This window comes from Cygnus olor, chromosome 25, assembly GCF_009769625.2.
Source record: "Cygnus olor isolate bCygOlo1 chromosome 25, bCygOlo1.pri.v2, whole genome shotgun sequence".
Taxonomy (NCBI): Eukaryota; Metazoa; Chordata; class Aves; order Anseriformes; family Anatidae; genus Cygnus; species Cygnus olor.
In genome coordinates this window covers 1,957,175-1,971,574 of record NC_049193.1, presented here as the reverse complement: position 1 = coordinate 1,971,574, position 14,400 = coordinate 1,957,175, and the positions used below count along the sequence as shown (strand labels likewise).

Sequence of the window (14,400 nt, the reverse complement as noted above, 5' to 3'; positions counted from 1 at the left end):
TGGCAATGCTGGGGAGGATGTAGCTGCTAACAGCCCTTGCCACGTATTTTTATTTATTTATTTTTAATCTTTCTCTTTCTCTTTCGCCTTCCCGGCTCTGCAGCCTCTCGCAAAGGAAACGCAACAGCGAGCGGCCGGGGGGGGGGGGCGGGGTCGCGGGGCGGGGGCTCCGCTGCACCCGGAGGGGACGGGAGACCCCGGCCAACCCCGGATACCCCCGAATACCCCCGAATACCCCCGGCCCCCCCCGGCCCCGGTCCCGCCTCCCGGCCCGCCTCCTCCCCGCGGCTGCGCGGCCCCGGCTCGGCTCGGCCCTGGCAGTGCGGAGCGGGGCGAGATGGTGAGCGCGGGGCCGGGGGGGTGCGGAGCGGGGTCCCCAGGGGCCGGGGAGCTGGGAGAGCAGGGCTGGGGACACGCAGCCCCCGGGGTGTCACTGACCGGGGGGGTGGGGGGGCTCTCTGCCTGCAGGTGCCTGAGCTGGAGAAGCCCACGGTCCGCATCCTGCGGCCGGAGCGTGTGCTGGGGATAATCCGGTCCATCAAGGAGCAGGGGAGCAGCAAGCTGCAGGTACTGGTCCCCAGCATCGCGGCTGCTGGCAGCAGGCGATGCATCTCCGGTGTGCTCGGTGCTTGCTTTCATCTCCCCCCTCCCCAATTCTGCAGCCCACCCCCCCACCCACCCCCAAGCCCGTCTGCTCCCAGCACCCACATGCACACAGCACCAGCTGCGCGGTTTGCTGGTGCGGAGGGAGAAGCCCCAGACAAGCTGGGGGAGCACGCTGTGTTTGCAGGCTGCCCCTGGCCGGGCCCTTTGCCTCCCTGTTATGCAAGCTATAAATATTAACCAATCCCCAAACCTTCCCCCCCCCCCACCCACGGCAGTCAGTCGGGAGGATTAAGCCTTTTGGTGCTGATAAGAGTGCCTGGGGTGCGGGAGGGGTGCTGCGTGGCTCAGCTGGGGGGGGACATCTGCTTCGAGCTGGCAGGGACACTCAAGTTCCCATCCACGAGCTTCTCCCGTGCTCTGCTGCAGCTCTGTGCTCTCACGTGCCGACGCCGGATTTGCATCCTTGCAGCCGGCAGCATCCTTGGCCAGGTACTGCAAGGGCAGAATGAGCTGGGTCACCTACAGCTTTTGGTCTTCTCTCACCCTCCAGGTCATCTCTGACTTCGACATGACGCTGAGCAGGTTCGGGTGCAACGGCAGGCGCTGCCCCACGTCGCACAGTGAGTTGAAGCCTTGCTGTCGGCTTTTCCTGCCCCTAATTCTGGGGGGTTTCTGTGTCTGTATCCGCAGCAGGTGCTGCTGTCACAGCCCTCACCTCCAGGCAGCCCAAAAACCATCTGCTGGTCTTTGTGCTCCAGCTTTGCAGACGAGACTCCCAGACGCTCCTTTTCCTTCTCATACTTGCATCCTAAAACTTTGAGCCTTTCTGTTTCTGGGCTACAAAAATGGAATTTTATCTTTGCAGATATCCTCGACAACAGTCGTGTTATTAGTGAGGATGGCAAGAAGAAGGTAGGTGCTGTTTTGCTGGGCTCTTCATCCCTATGGCCCATCATTTTGGGGTTATATTGGCCAATGGTAACAGAGGGGAAAGTAAAAAAGGGCAATTTAATTTGCATACTCAGCTGTGGGCTTTTTTGGTCTGATAAGAGCAGGAAGTGTGTCTGTGTACTCCTCTGTACCTGGAGTATTTGGGCCAAGAGGAGACGCAGCCAAGCTAGCGGCGGATTAACTCTTCCTTCAGAGATCCCAAAATTTGCTCTGAGTGAAGTGGTTTGGGCTGTTTTTGTTGTGTGTTGTGTTGCTTTGGGGGAATTTAGAAGTGCTGCGTTTGCTGATTATGGTCTCTTTAGACTCAGTGTTCGCTCTGTATTCTCACTTGCGTACAACGTTCCAGTTAAAGGATCTGCTGCACTATTACTACCCCATAGAAATCGATCCCAACCGGACCCTGGAAGAGAAACGTCCCCTGATGGTGGAGTGGTGAGTGCTTGCCTGTGGTCTGCTGGTTCCCTTGGGGAGCACTGGGGGAAACAGGAGAAAAAGCAAACTCCTGAGCCGAGGCCAGGCACGGAGGAACGTGCTGAGCCCTACAAATGGTTCCCTTTGTTTGTAGGGTCCCCTTTAGAATTTTTTTGGTGCATGGCACACACTCACCTGATTCTGCCTGTCACACCCAGCTGGCAAATAATTTGAGTCACTGGATGAAAAGCAAAAGCTACAAGACCTTGGAGGGGGGGGGGGGCTTTCCTTGTAGTCCTTGCCTTCAGGCACGGGAGTGGTGATGCTGGATCCCTGGCACGGGTCTGATTTCCCTGCACGCTGGTGCCTGATGTTGGTGCTGGCAGTTCCCTGGGTCTCACAGCATGTCCTTGGGCATCACAAAGTGCAAGGGACGTGAGGGCAGAGGATGCAGATGAGCAAGACCCACGTTTGTTGTTTCAGAGCAGAAAGCCATAGATAAATAGGTGATTTTCACCTCCTCCTGGCACCTTCTTGTCCCTGAGGACTACAGTGTGCAAGACTTGAACTTCCTGTAGGCTTGGCAGCGATACCAGGAAGTTTCTAGCTATTAGTTTTCTGACTGCCTCGAGTCTGGCTGCCCAGGAAACTCACCTTGCTGCCTTTCCCTAGGTGGACCAGGGCCCACGACCTGCTGTCGCAGCAGAAGATCCAGAAGGGTGACATCGCCCAGATAGTCAGGGAATCGGACGTGATGCTGAGGTATGGGCTGGGGGGTCGGTGTGCTGCCTGGGGCCCTTCATCCCCTGCAAGTAGTCCTCCCAAGGCCACGTCGCTGCTCGTGTTTTCGGAGAAGAATCCGGGGGATGCTGAACTGATTTCTGACGGCTCACTTCACCTGCTCGCTGCCGCTTTGATCTGCACGCCTCCTCCGAAGCGCAGCAGATGCAAATCTCCCTTCCTTCCTGGGGTTTAGCTTTGTGACAGCGAGCCAGAAGCCAGCACCACCAGCTGCAGCCTGAGCTTTGCTCCCCGAGGCTGCGGGCTGCCCGGTTCCTGGACTGGCTCCTTCCCGCCCAGAGCCTCTTCCATCTCCTTTCATCTTGGCAAGGAGCACCCAGAGGAAGCTGCCTGAGCCTGGGCGGGCAGCAGGCAGCTCCCCTCTTCCAGAAGAGATTTTCTCCCCACTCACTGGAACCGCTGAGCCTTATCCAGGCCCTTGACTCAGCATCAGGTTGCACCCAGAGCATTAAAACGTTGCACTAAAAGTTTTTGCTGAAGCCAGCCGTGGCGGTGATGTTCCTGAAAGTGGCGCAGGGGAACCCTGCTTTGAATGAGCTGCCGGTCTCGGAGGGGACGTGGCACCATGTGTCCGGGCTTCCGTGGGCCAAAGCTCCTTTTGTGCATGGAAATCATGTCCTGGCAGACTGTGAGGCTGCTGCACGCTTGTCTGATAGTCCCCGCAACCAGTCCAACCTGCCACGCATCTCTAATGGGTGATTTCGGAGCGAGCTGGTGGCACGTGCCTGAGCTTGCTGTGCTGGGTGGCCCCAGGTGAGGGGCTGGGTGCTGCTCTCAGGGGGCTCTGGGTGCTCTCAGGGGGCTCTGGGTGCTCTCAGGGGGTGCTGGGTGCTCTCAGGGGGTGCTGAGTGAATGGCTCACGTGCTGCACCTTGCTCCGTACCTCCCTGCAAGGTTGTTTTGTCGACGTGGGGTCTGCTGGCTCTGCTGCACACCCTCGGTGTGCACAGCGGGCACCACAAGGCCCCAGAGCATTGTGTTTTTTGCAGAGCAGGCACAGGCTTTTCTTTTTGGGGAGTCCCAGGCAGAAACGTGAGCCTTGGAGCTGAGAGCGTTCGCAGCCCATGATGCGCAGAGCATTGCTGGGAGGGAGTAACGTAATACCCTGTCATGGACACTTCTCTTCTAGGGATGGATTCAATGAATTGTTTGATCAGCTGTACAAGTACAACGTCCCCATATTCATCTTCTCTGCTGGCATCGGCGATGTCCTCGAAGAGATTATCCGGCAGGCCAACGTCTTCTACTCCAACGTCAACGTGGTGTCCAACTACATGGACTTCGATGACAGCGTGAGTTCGTGCAGTGAGCCTGCAGGGGGGAGGTTTGTGAGGCTGGAATGGAGGGCTGTGATATATTGAACAGAAATGCTGCTAGGTTAAAAGCTGCCCATTAACATTATGAAGTGTTGGATCCCTCTAGGTAGGACTGGCCCTTTTCTGGGCCATGGGAACACCGTAAGGGCTTTGGGATGCCTTGCTACCTGCCACCACAGATAGCACAGGAACAGCTGAGCATCAGTGCTCAGGATCTTGTAGGTTCCTCATCTTCCAAACTTACTTTTGGAGGCTGAAGGTGAACTCTGTGTCTGTTGGGTATGCTCCGGGCTGGATACTGGTCCAGCGCTGCACGCTCCGTGCATGGTCAGCATGGAGTTAACTGACCGCAGAGGTCTCCCCTGATCTGAAAGCCAGATGTCCTTTAAAGCAGCTTGGAAGGCCTTTGTTGATGTGCGAAAGCCTGAAAAGTCCCAGTTCGCATTAGAAAATGACCTGCTGTGCACAATGAAGCCCTCTGTTCCCACGGGTGGTGTGCTGGGGCAGGCAGCCTCAGGGGGAGCCTGGGACAGCGGAACAGCCCTGCCTCCTTCCAGGGCCATGCTCTGCCCTGGGACTCCTCTGATTTTGGCTTTCTGTGGCCCCTGAATGGCACCAGGGCAGTACAGAGCCCAGTCCAAGATCTCCAGGATCCTTCGGGTTCTCACCATATGGAATGGGCTCGTCCTGCAAAATGGGGCCCTTGGGGACTCCCTCCCTGTGTTTTGTGCATCCTTGGGCACGTCTCAGAGATGAGAGCTGTCATTCTGTGAGCATCCCCACCTTATCCCCCTCCCAGAAGGGGGACCGCAGCTGCAGCACGGCGAAGGGATTGCTTTGGGATCAGCGTCTGTCCTGTTTGCACAGGGAGTCCTCAAGTGCTTCAAGGGACCTCTCATCCACACCTACAACAAGAACAACAGTGTCCTGCAGGGAACGGAGTATTTCCAGCAGCTGAGCGGTAGGACGAGCATCATCCTGCTGGGGGACTCCATGGGGGATCTGACGATGGCAGACGGGGTTCCCAGCGTGGAGAACATCCTCAAGATCGGCTTTCTCAATGACAAGGTGGGTGTGAGAAGCAGCCCTCTTGCTGCCAGAGCGTGAGGGATGCTGGATTTGTGTCGGCTCCTATGGAGCGTGCAAGGGAGCTGTGGAGCTCCTGGTGCGCTTTGGGCATTTTTTGGGGTGGTTTTTGACCCCTCTTTTCTGTAGCACCAAGAAATGCAAGGGCTGCGGGTGCAGCATCTTCATTCTCAGCTGTTCACAGTCTTCTTTCTCTGTGGTCCTCTCCTCTTCTCCCTTCCCTGGTGGCTGCACTGCAGGTGGAAGAGCAGAGGGGGAAGTACCTGGAGGCCTACGACATCGTTCTGGAGAGCGACGAGACGCTGGATGTGGTCAACGGGATCCTCCGCTACATCCTTCTGGAGACATGAGCTGGGAAGCCAGCGTCCCAGCCCCGGCCAGGGGAACAAACAGGCGTCCTTCCACTGGCAAAGCCGGGCTGGGTTTTCTGGTACCTGCCTGAATCCATCCTGGTGCCTGGGGCAGTCTCCCTGCCCCGGCTGTTGTGTGTCGTGTCCATCCCGAACCTCACCGGCTGTCCTCCTGGAACTGGAGGGCTGAGATGCGGGAAGCAAGGAGCCTGCTCCTTGTGCCCCGTCTGTGCCTCGGCTCTGCTGCTTCCCTCTCAGACTTTGTCCCAGCTCTGGGGGCCACACAAACCATTCGTGTTCTGGGGAGAGACATCCTGCGCTTAGCTTCAACGGCTGAGTGCAGAAACGGAGGTGGTTTGCTGTTGGTTGAGGACAGACCCGTTTTAGATTGAAGCTGTTCGGTTTTAACTGCATTCCCGTCTAAGAAAACAAATTTCTCTCCTGATGTCCTGTTTTCTGTGGCTTTGAGGTGCCCAGGCTGAGCTCCGGGCACCTCTGGGCATTGCCAAGCAATGCTCCTGCTGCTGAAAATCCACAGGTCCCTGTGCGTCTCAGCCTCTGCTCCCTCCTCTCCTGTGTGGGTGCAGGACCCATTGCCCACCAGGGCTTTGGGGTGGGAAGGGAGAAGGGAAGGGAGAAGAGAAGGGAAGGGAAGGGTCTGCAGCCTCTGGGGAGGTGGATGCTGGGGACCACATGTGCTGGAGAAGGGATGGCGTCTCCCAGGGCAGGTCTGCTAGCTGTAGGGGGAGCAGATCCATTGGGTTTCCCATTAGCCACAGCACTGAGTGGAAGCGTGTTAACAGCTTTTGCGGTAAAAAAAAAAAAAAACTTTTCCAGTCGTTCCTGCTGTTCCCTGGAGCTCGTCTGGCATTGCCTTGGAAAACAAGAAGTGAGTTTGTCTGATGAGCATCGGGCTGGCAGGGTTTGGGCAAGCGCTGCAGTGTGGCTGGGGCTGGGAGTGGTGTGTTTGGAGCCCGTGGGTGGGATCAGGAAGGAGCGGCCAGCTGCGGTGTGTAGGGTTTTGAGGAGCATTTTAGGTAATGGTGATTCCATCTGAAACTGCTGGGCTCGTTCTGGGCTCTTGGAGCAGGAGTAGAAAGAAGCTCTCTTATTTTTGTGGAACCTCTGATGATGTTAATGAAGAGGAAAACTCTGACAGCCCTGACTGCAAGCGGCAAATTGCGACCCTGGTGTGGGAAACTGCTCTCATCCCACCCTGGTGCCCGCTGTGCCGATGGCAGGGACCTGCACCTTGTGGTGTGAGCTGCGGTAAGGCTGCTTGGGGAATATTAGGATCCAGCCCCAGTCCGCAGCCTGTCCCCTGCAGCATGTAAGTGGTGGCACCTTTTGGCTTGTGAGCTCCGGGTCCAGCCCTCAGCTCGCTCACTGCCCTCCGTGTCTTGGGCTGAGAACATCTACCTTGTGAACAGCGCAGGCTTCCTTCGCTTAGATGAAATAAAAGACCCAGGTGAGTTCTCCTTGCAGCATTGCCCGGCCAAACGTGAATGTTTCATTGCAAAGTAACCTGACACAGAGGGAAGCTTTCTGGAAACCAGTTGAAATTGTTTATTTGGTGCCACATAGAAGTCATCGTTAGAGGGGCTCACTCTGACCCTTTGCACAGTTCTGTTCTCTCATTTTTTAATCTCTCTCTGCAAGGTCACGCTGTGCAAAAGCTCTCGGAGACGGCGGGAAGGTGATGGGGACGTGCTGGGACAGACCTGAGAACGCCGTTGAATTAGCTGCATTTAGGCATCAAAATCAAATCGGGCTGATTTTTCTCGATCCCTGCTGGCTGTGGCCGCGGGGTGGGGAGGATGAGGAGGATGAGGACCAGCCTGCTGCTCCCTGAGGGCCGGGGCAGGAGAGGCTTCCCTGTTCTCCAGGCTGGCAGCGGTTCATCTGCTCCCAGCTGTCCCAAGGGGCCCAGACACCGAAGCAGGGGATGCCCGTGAGGCATCGGGGTTTTATCCTGGGAACCTGAGCTACCTCCAGCCCATGTCCCAGGGGAAGCAGAGGCTGGGCCAGCAGCAGGGACCAGCAGGGAAGGCCCCTCTTCATTTCTCTTCTCCTTTAAAGATTTTTGTGTGTGTGTATTTAACAAAAACAAACAAAACCCACAAAAAACCCAACCCTAAACTACAGCAATACTGCCGAGGAGATGGAGGGGAAGCTCCCCCCTTCCCTGCGCAGGCCCAGAGGCATCGCAGGAGATGCAGTCACTGGCCAAGGACAAGGGAGCGGAGCTCAGGGACAGCCTGGGGAGGGGGTGCCACTGCCCCGACCCCCCCGCGGGGCACCAAGAGCAGAGGGGTCGAAGCAAGGCTTGGGGCAGAGCCGGCAGCAGAGGGGACATGGGGCAAGGCTTGAGGGAATGGCCCTGGCGTGGCTTGGTCCAGCCCGAGGGCAGGAGATGTTTGCTGGAGCTGCATGGGGGGGGACACGGGGCAGGGTGGGGAAATGCAGACACTGCCCCCCCCTGGGGGGCACCAAGATGCCCAAGATCGTGGGTGCTTCCCACCTTCTGGTCTGGGCGCGTTACCTGGGGGCTGGTGAGTTTTCCTGTCCGTGAGGAACACATCAAAAACCCCTCAAATAATGGGGGTAACTTTGTTTTTTTTTTTTTCCCCTTGCAAATGATGCAAGGGGCAGGGGCAGGTTCCCAGCTGGCTTCCTGGGGAGCCCGGCCGTGGCACGGCAAAGGGCAGTCCTGTCCCCGGGGGGAGCGGGGGCTGCACCTCACAGCTCCTCGTGGATCTTCTCCTGGTCCTCGTCCGACTTCAGCTTCAGCTCCTCGGCCGTGATCTTCCCGTCCTGGTTGCGGTCCTGGTTCTTGAACATGTCAGCGATGACTTTCTCGGGGTCGGAGCTGGGCATGAGGCGCCCCTTCCCTTCTGCCACTTGGGTCAGGATGAAGGTGGAGAACTGCAGGGGGGAGAAGGGACGGGATGCTGCTCTGCTCCGGGCAGCAGCAGGGACAAGAGAAGGGGCTGCCCTCGCTGCCCTAGCCCTGCTGCACCCCATTTCCAGCAGCGATGCTCCAGGCCTGGGCATTTTTCCTGCCCAGCCCTTTGTGCTCCCTGGTGCTTGGGATCAGCAGCATCCTTTGGGTGCTGCCCCCAGCGGTGGGCTCCCCGTGCCCCCCATGTCCTCCCGCACCCCACAAGCCCACATGAGGTTTGGGCACCTCATCGGCGGGGATCTGCCCGTCCTTGTCGAGGTCCATCTGCTCGTAGAGGTTCTCCGGCGGGTCCCCGTGCCAGATGAAGAGGTAGCCTTCGGGAACCCCCTCCTCCATGGAGATCAGCTCCACCTCAAAGCGGAGCACGGCGCTGCCTGGCACCCCCCGGGCTGGAAAACAAGCGAGGGCTCTCGCACCTGATGGGCAGCTCAGAAAACCTCTGGCCCCTGATGGGCGAAAGCCTTCCAGCCTCCAGCAAGGAAAACGGAGGTGAGGGAGACCCAGAGGGTTTCAGAAACCCTTGTTTTGCTTTGCTGACGTGGCTGTGGTGCCGTTCCCCTACCTCCGTTCTCCCCGTGGCCCAGGTGCGGGGGGATGATGAGCACCCGCCTCTCCCCGGCGCACATGTCGAGGAGGCCGCTGTTGAGACCCTCGATCACCTTGTTGGCCCCCAGAGTCACCTCCTGGGGGCTCCCGTAGTCGTGGCTGCAGGGGGCACAGAGAAGAACCAAGCGGCTGAGAAACCCCCTTGGACCCAGCAGGGGGGGTCCTGCCGCGCACCGAAATCCTGCACCTTCCCTCCCGTGCCCCAAAACCCTGCGCCCCCCACCCTGCTGCCCCGTGGCCGCGCAGCCGACGTCCCGGTGCACGCACGAGGAGAAGAGCTTGGTGCCATCCAGCAGGGAGCAGTTGTAGTGGTAGCGGATGAAGTCCCTGTTGCGGGTGGTGACATTGCAGCCCTCGGGCCGGTACACGGTCTCAATCTCCACCGGGTCGGCCGGGTTGTGGAAGTCGATGACGTGGACGTCGAAGATGAGCACGGCTGAGCCGGGGATTTTGTCCCCTGGAAGAGGAGCAGCGAGATCTCAGCTGGGTGAGCACGGAGCTGGGAAAACCTTCCCTGCTTTCCTTCCACTGGGCTGGTGCAACCCAGCGATGCTGCGGGTCCGCGCCGCACGCCCCTCACCTGCTCCGTTCTCGCCGTAGGCCAGGTGTGGGGGGATGACCACCCGCCTCCTCTCCCCCATGCAGACCCCTTGCAGGCCCTGGTCCATGCCGGGGATGATGTAGCCCTTCCCGATGTAGGTGTTGTAGGTGTGATTGCGGGAGTAGCTGCAGGGACAGAAGCCCATGGCGCTGTCAGGTGAGAGAACCGGCCCGAGCACCCAGCACATGGCCCTGCTCCCACCAAACCTCGCTCCATTTGGTAATGACTTTTTTTTTTTTATTAAATCCTTTTCCATATTCATTACCACCCTCTCCTCCCAACTTCCCCGGGATTTTCCAGCTTCTCCTTGCTGCTGGATGTGGGGTGGGAAGGGACCAAGCGTGCACGGGGGCATCACCCTGCTTCCTCGCCCCGTACCTGGAGTCGAAGAGCGTCCCGTCCATCAGCGTGCCGTTGTAGTGGTAGCGCACAAAGTCCCCGGTCACGGCCCTGCGCTTGCAGGACTCTGGCACCTCCAGGTGCTCCAGGAAGACGCCGTCCTTGGGGTTGTGGAAGTCCACCAGCAGCACGCTGAACACCAGCGAGGCTTGCGGTGGGATCACGGTCCCTGGGGAGGGGGCATGGGTCAGCCTGGATGGGGGTCCCGCTCCCCGAGCAGGCTCAATGGGGTGATGCCTGGCTTACCATAGCCCTTCTCCCCGTAGGCCAGGAACGGGGGGATGATGATGCTTCTCTTCTCCCCGGCACACATGCCCAGCAGCCCCTGGTCCATGCCCTTGATCAGCCAGCCGGTGCCCACGTAGGTGTCGTAGGTGCTGTCCTTGCTGTAGCTGATGAGGGGGAATGAGGAGAACGGCTTTGGGGCCACGCCAGCCCCCACAGCCTGAAAGGGGGGCTCCCAAGTCCTGCCCCAGGCCAGCATCCCCCGGTCCCCACCATTCCCCGTGTCCCCAGTGCCGGCACCCCGTACCTGGAGTCGAAGGGGGTGCCATCGAGCAGCGTGCCGTTGTAGTGGTACCGCACAAAGTCCGAGTTCTCCACCGTGCGGTTGCAGTGCTCGGGTTTGGACAGGGTGGTGATCTGCAGCTTGTCGTTCTTGTTCCAGATGTCCAGCATGACCACGTCGAAATACAAGGTGGCGTCTGGGGGGATCAGCCCCGCTAAAGGGGCGGCAGCGAGGGCAGAGAGAGAATTAGGGGAGAGCAAGGCAAGGGTGGCAGCCCTGCAGCACACAAACACAGAGCTCTGAAGCACATGTGGCATCTTCCCTCCCACCTCCACTGAGCAGGACAAGGGAGGACCTTTGTCCCCTAATGCCTGTTGTCCCTGAGCTCCTGCAGGGTGCTGGTGGATGGGGACCCAACCTGCCTGGTGCAGCTCTGAGCTCAAACCCTTCCAGTGGCCTCCACGGAGACATTTTTGCACGGAGGAAGGCAATTGCTGGGCTTTTTGGGGTGCCCTAAATGCTGCTGTGGGGTTTTCTTTGCAGGGAAACCAGGTGTTAGCCCCATGTCCACCCTGGAAAGCAGCACGGTGCATGCACAGAGACCATCCTTCCCTGCAAAGCCCTGCCCAGGCACCACTCATGCTCACTTTTTAGTGTCCCAGCAATGGCTCCATCCTTCCCCAGCGCCTCCCGGGTGGGTGCCAAATCTCCATCCCCCCCCACAATGCGAGCTTTGCAGGTTTGCCCCCTCCGTCCCCCCGCAGCCCCTTACCCACGCCGATGCTGCCGTAGCCCAGGTGGGGGGGCACGATGAGGTGACGCCGCTCGTTCACGCACATGCCCTGCAGCCCCCGGTCCATGCCGGTGATCAGCCGCCCGACGCCCACCACGCCGGCCACCGTGGCCCCTCGGTCGTAGCTGGGGGCGAAGGGACAGACCCGTCAGCACCGTGTGCTGAAGGGCAGACTGTAACCCACGGGGCTGAGCAGCTCCCTCCGCCTCGCCCTGAGCACCCACACTGAATTCGTAGCTTTGCAAATATGCTTTTTTAGCCAAAAACGTGCCCAAATCTCCTACCCCACGGCAACGATGATGGCGGGCTGTGCGGTGCCCCTGCTAACCCTGGGCTCTCTCCCAGGCCTGCAATTCACGGTAACGAAGCATCCCCCAGCCCTGCCTCAGGGCACCAGGCTCAAGCTTCCCCCACGTCTCGCTGGGATCGGGGCCCCCCCAACCCCATCCAGGTCCCCAGCTGCAGACAGAGCCCAGGCCCCGACCCCGCAGCAAGCACAGAGCTCCCAGGGATCAATCCTGCCCTGCCCGCGGTGCAGCTGCCTCCCTCGACACCCACTGGGGCTCTGGCCTGCACCCTCGGAGGTGGGGGAGTGCAGGATCAGGCCCTGCGGGTGCAGAGGAGGCAGGAAATGACTTTATTTGGGGCTGAACACGTAAATATCCTCGCAAATTTTGCACGGCAATCTGGCCTGGAGGTCTGCGAGCTGCCAGGCTTGCTGTTGCTTCCCTGTAATTTTGCGTGTGCCACGTTTGCAGTGAGGAGGAAAGAAGTCCCAGGCCTCGTTTTTAAACTGCAAATTTGTTTTTATTTTTTAAATCTTAAAACACAGGCTCCGGGAAGCAGCTGGGGGCCCGTTCAGATGAAGGGAAACCCTTCATCCCGTTTCATGTGCAGCGAATGCTTCTCCTGGAAGCACGCTGCAGTCCTTAGGACAAAGAATTATTTTAGCAGCAAAATTCCCCAGGCTCCCATCGCGTTTGGGGCTTGCAGCAGCAGGAGTGGCAGCGCGTGGCTGATTTACTTTCTCTCCCATTCACGCTTGCAAGAAAATCGAGACACGCTGAGCCAGGAGCAGAATCCCTCTGCTTTTCAGGGGTCTGAAAAATGCCCAGCTGGAAAGTTTTTGTTCCTGAGCTGGGCTGGGGCTGAGCTCCAGCACAGCCCCCTTTGGTCCTGTGCTTTCGCCCTGTGCCTGATCCTACTCCTCCTCGCCTTGGTGCAGATCAGGAACTGCACCATCATAAACCCTGGTTTATAACCAGCGGGAGCAGAGCAGGATCGGTGCACAGGCCGAGGAAATCTACGACCAGCAAGAACCGAAGCCTGTTAGGTAACGAAGGGATTTCGCCGCTGCCACGTCTCAAAGTGCTTCAGGTATTTTCTCTGCCTGTGCAGTACATGCAAGCACACGCCTGGAGTGCAAAGCATCTCAGTTAGGGCCTGATCCTGCCCCTGCCTGAGATGGGCTTGCACCCGGGGGCTGCAGGCTCAGAAATGAGGCTGGGCTGGGGGCTGCAGCCCCGGCTGGGCTGTGCTGTCCTGGGCAGCTCCCTTGGGGCCACCCGAGTCTCAGCCCCACCACAGGCACCCCCAAAATCCCCCCTTGGGGTCAAAGCTGTGGGGCATCAAGCAATGCAGGTATGGGGCTGACGGAAACAAGCATCCCCTGGCCCTTGGGGCTGTAGTGGGGCGACACGCAGGCGGGCTGGGGGCAGCATGCAGGATTCCCCACCGCGTGGGGCGGCCGGGGAGCCCCATCTGGGGCCGCATGCAGCTGGTAAAGAACCAAGGGCAATACCTGGAGTCAAACTTTTTGCCATCTTTAAAGGTCCCATTGTAGTGGTAGCGAATGAAATCCCCCATCTGGACTTCCCGCAGGCAGATTTTGGGGATATAGTATCTGTCTATCACCACGTCTTCCAGGGGGCCGGGGTCGCCCAGCCCCAGGACCCCCAGGAGGCTCAGGAGGAGGACGAGGCTGCCCAAGGCCATGGCGCTGGGAGGCTGCGGCCGGTGGAAAGGCTCAGCGGAGGGGAAGGCGCAGAGGTGGGGCCTCCCCGGCCCCTCTCCCGCGCCGATGCGAGCTCAGCCCGGCCCAGCTGCATTTCTGTACACGTGTAACGGGGCCCAGCCGTGCTGCCCTCCACCAGCCTCCCCACTGCACCGCCGGGGCAATTCCCCGAGCCGGCGGCAGTGGGGCAGGCAGAAAAAGTCACAGCAGCAAAGCTCCACGTCAGGACTCCCCCCTCCCCCATCTTTTTTTTTTTTTTTTTTTTTTTTTTTTTTTTTTTTTTTTCCCTAGGCAGTTCTTTCTGCAAAGGAAAAAGCTGAAGAGACCTATTTGGAAGCAAGTTTGTGCAGCTGGAGGTCCCATCCCAGCAGCCGCTCCGGGTCCTAGTGCTGCCTGCGCTCCTCCCAGCACCCACGGCTCAGGATGCTGCTTCTCAGTCCCTAGCACTTAGGAATAGTAAATACAAGGAATTAACGGTTTTAATAACACCTACTGCTCTTCAGTCTGCTGCTGACAGATCTTTTACTGAATGGCAATGATTAAAAATGTGAAACTGTCCCTGTAGCAGACTTTCACAGAGAGGAGTGGCATCGAGTGCTCATACACGTGTTGCCCCACATCCCTGCTGTCCCCCCAAACTGCTGGCAAAAGTCGGGCGCTGTGGTAAGGGCCCTCAGCAAGCCCCAGGTAGGAAATATGACAGGCTCTGGATCTGAACCAAATCCCAGCCTCTCAGAGGCACGGTGGTGCTGCTGCTGAGAGCCGAGGCTCAAAGAGAGCAGCATCAGCTGCCCAGAGCCCAGACCTAGGGTGCTCTGTGAGTCCCTGAGGGTCCGTGCTTGGGCCAAGCCACCTTGGCATGGCTTGGGGGGACTCGGGGCTCTCCCCATGGCACAGCAGGGTCAGGGTCTGACTCTGGGGTGAGTGAGCACTTACTCAGGGGGCTAGCATCCCAACGGGCTGGCATCCCAGCCGGCGTGCTGGCGAGCTGCTCGTT

The 14,400-nt window shown here is 59.0% G+C and overlaps 3 protein-coding genes across 4 annotated transcripts in view; 2 read left to right on the top strand and 1 right to left on the bottom strand.

Annotated features, from left to right (window-relative positions):
* The window catches only part of LOC121059640 (junction plakoglobin), a 45,881-nt gene that overhangs the window by 3,267 nt on the left and 28,214 nt on the right, over positions 1-14,400 (top strand). The window contains exon 2 of the mRNA XM_040536684.1: positions 1,713-1,717. The gene's annotated coding sequence lies outside the window, so the exon portion shown is untranslated. The remainder of the gene's footprint in view (positions 1-1,712; positions 1,718-14,400) is intronic.
* NT5C3B (5'-nucleotidase, cytosolic IIIB) lies at positions 69-5,965 on the top strand. The gene is made up of 9 exons (XM_040536891.1): positions 69-340; positions 469-567; positions 1,157-1,226; positions 1,472-1,518; positions 1,904-1,989; positions 2,641-2,730; positions 3,898-4,060; positions 4,952-5,152; positions 5,410-5,965. The coding sequence occupies exons 1-9, from the start codon at positions 338-340 to the stop codon at positions 5,518-5,520; spliced, it is 870 nt and encodes a 289-aa protein (XP_040392825.1). The 5' UTR covers positions 69-337; the 3' UTR covers positions 5,521-5,965.
* Positions 7,067-13,613, bottom strand: FKBP10 (FKBP prolyl isomerase 10). 2 transcript variants are annotated; one of them, XM_040536730.1, is made up of 10 exons: positions 13,191-13,610; positions 11,369-11,514; positions 10,621-10,810; positions 10,335-10,480; positions 10,068-10,257; positions 9,669-9,814; positions 9,356-9,545; positions 9,045-9,187; positions 8,708-8,871; positions 7,067-8,445 (listed from the first exon to the last, which is right to left on the bottom strand). In XM_040536730.1, exons 1-10 carry the CDS (start codon positions 13,382-13,384, stop codon positions 8,260-8,262), a joined length of 1,695 nt encoding a protein of 564 aa, XP_040392664.1. In that variant the 5' UTR covers positions 13,385-13,610; the 3' UTR covers positions 7,067-8,259. The 2 variants fall into 2 exon arrangements, with proteins under 2 accessions (XP_040392664.1, XP_040392663.1); XM_040536729.1 differs by having other exon boundaries at positions 9,045-9,545; positions 13,191-13,613.

Coding starts and splice junctions, on each gene's coding strand:
- FKBP10 (XM_040536729.1), bottom strand. CDS start 13,384: ATGGCCTTGGGCAGCCTCGTCCTCCTCCTGAGCCTCCTGGGGGTCCTG. Junction 11,515..13,190: donor GGCAAAAAGTTTGACTCCAG/GTATTGCCCTTG, acceptor CTTCGCCCCCAG/CTACGACCGAGGGGCCACGG. Junction 10,811..11,368: donor CTACGGCAGCATCGGCGTGG/GTAAGGGGCTGC, acceptor CCGCCCCTTTAG/CGGGGCTGATCCCCCCAGAC.
- NT5C3B (XM_040536891.1), top strand. Junction 4,061..4,951: donor ACATGGACTTCGATGACAGC/GTGAGTTCGTGC, acceptor CTGTTTGCACAG/GGAGTCCTCAAGTGCTTCAA. Junction 5,153..5,409: donor TCGGCTTTCTCAATGACAAG/GTGGGTGTGAGA, acceptor GCTGCACTGCAG/GTGGAAGAGCAGAGGGGGAA.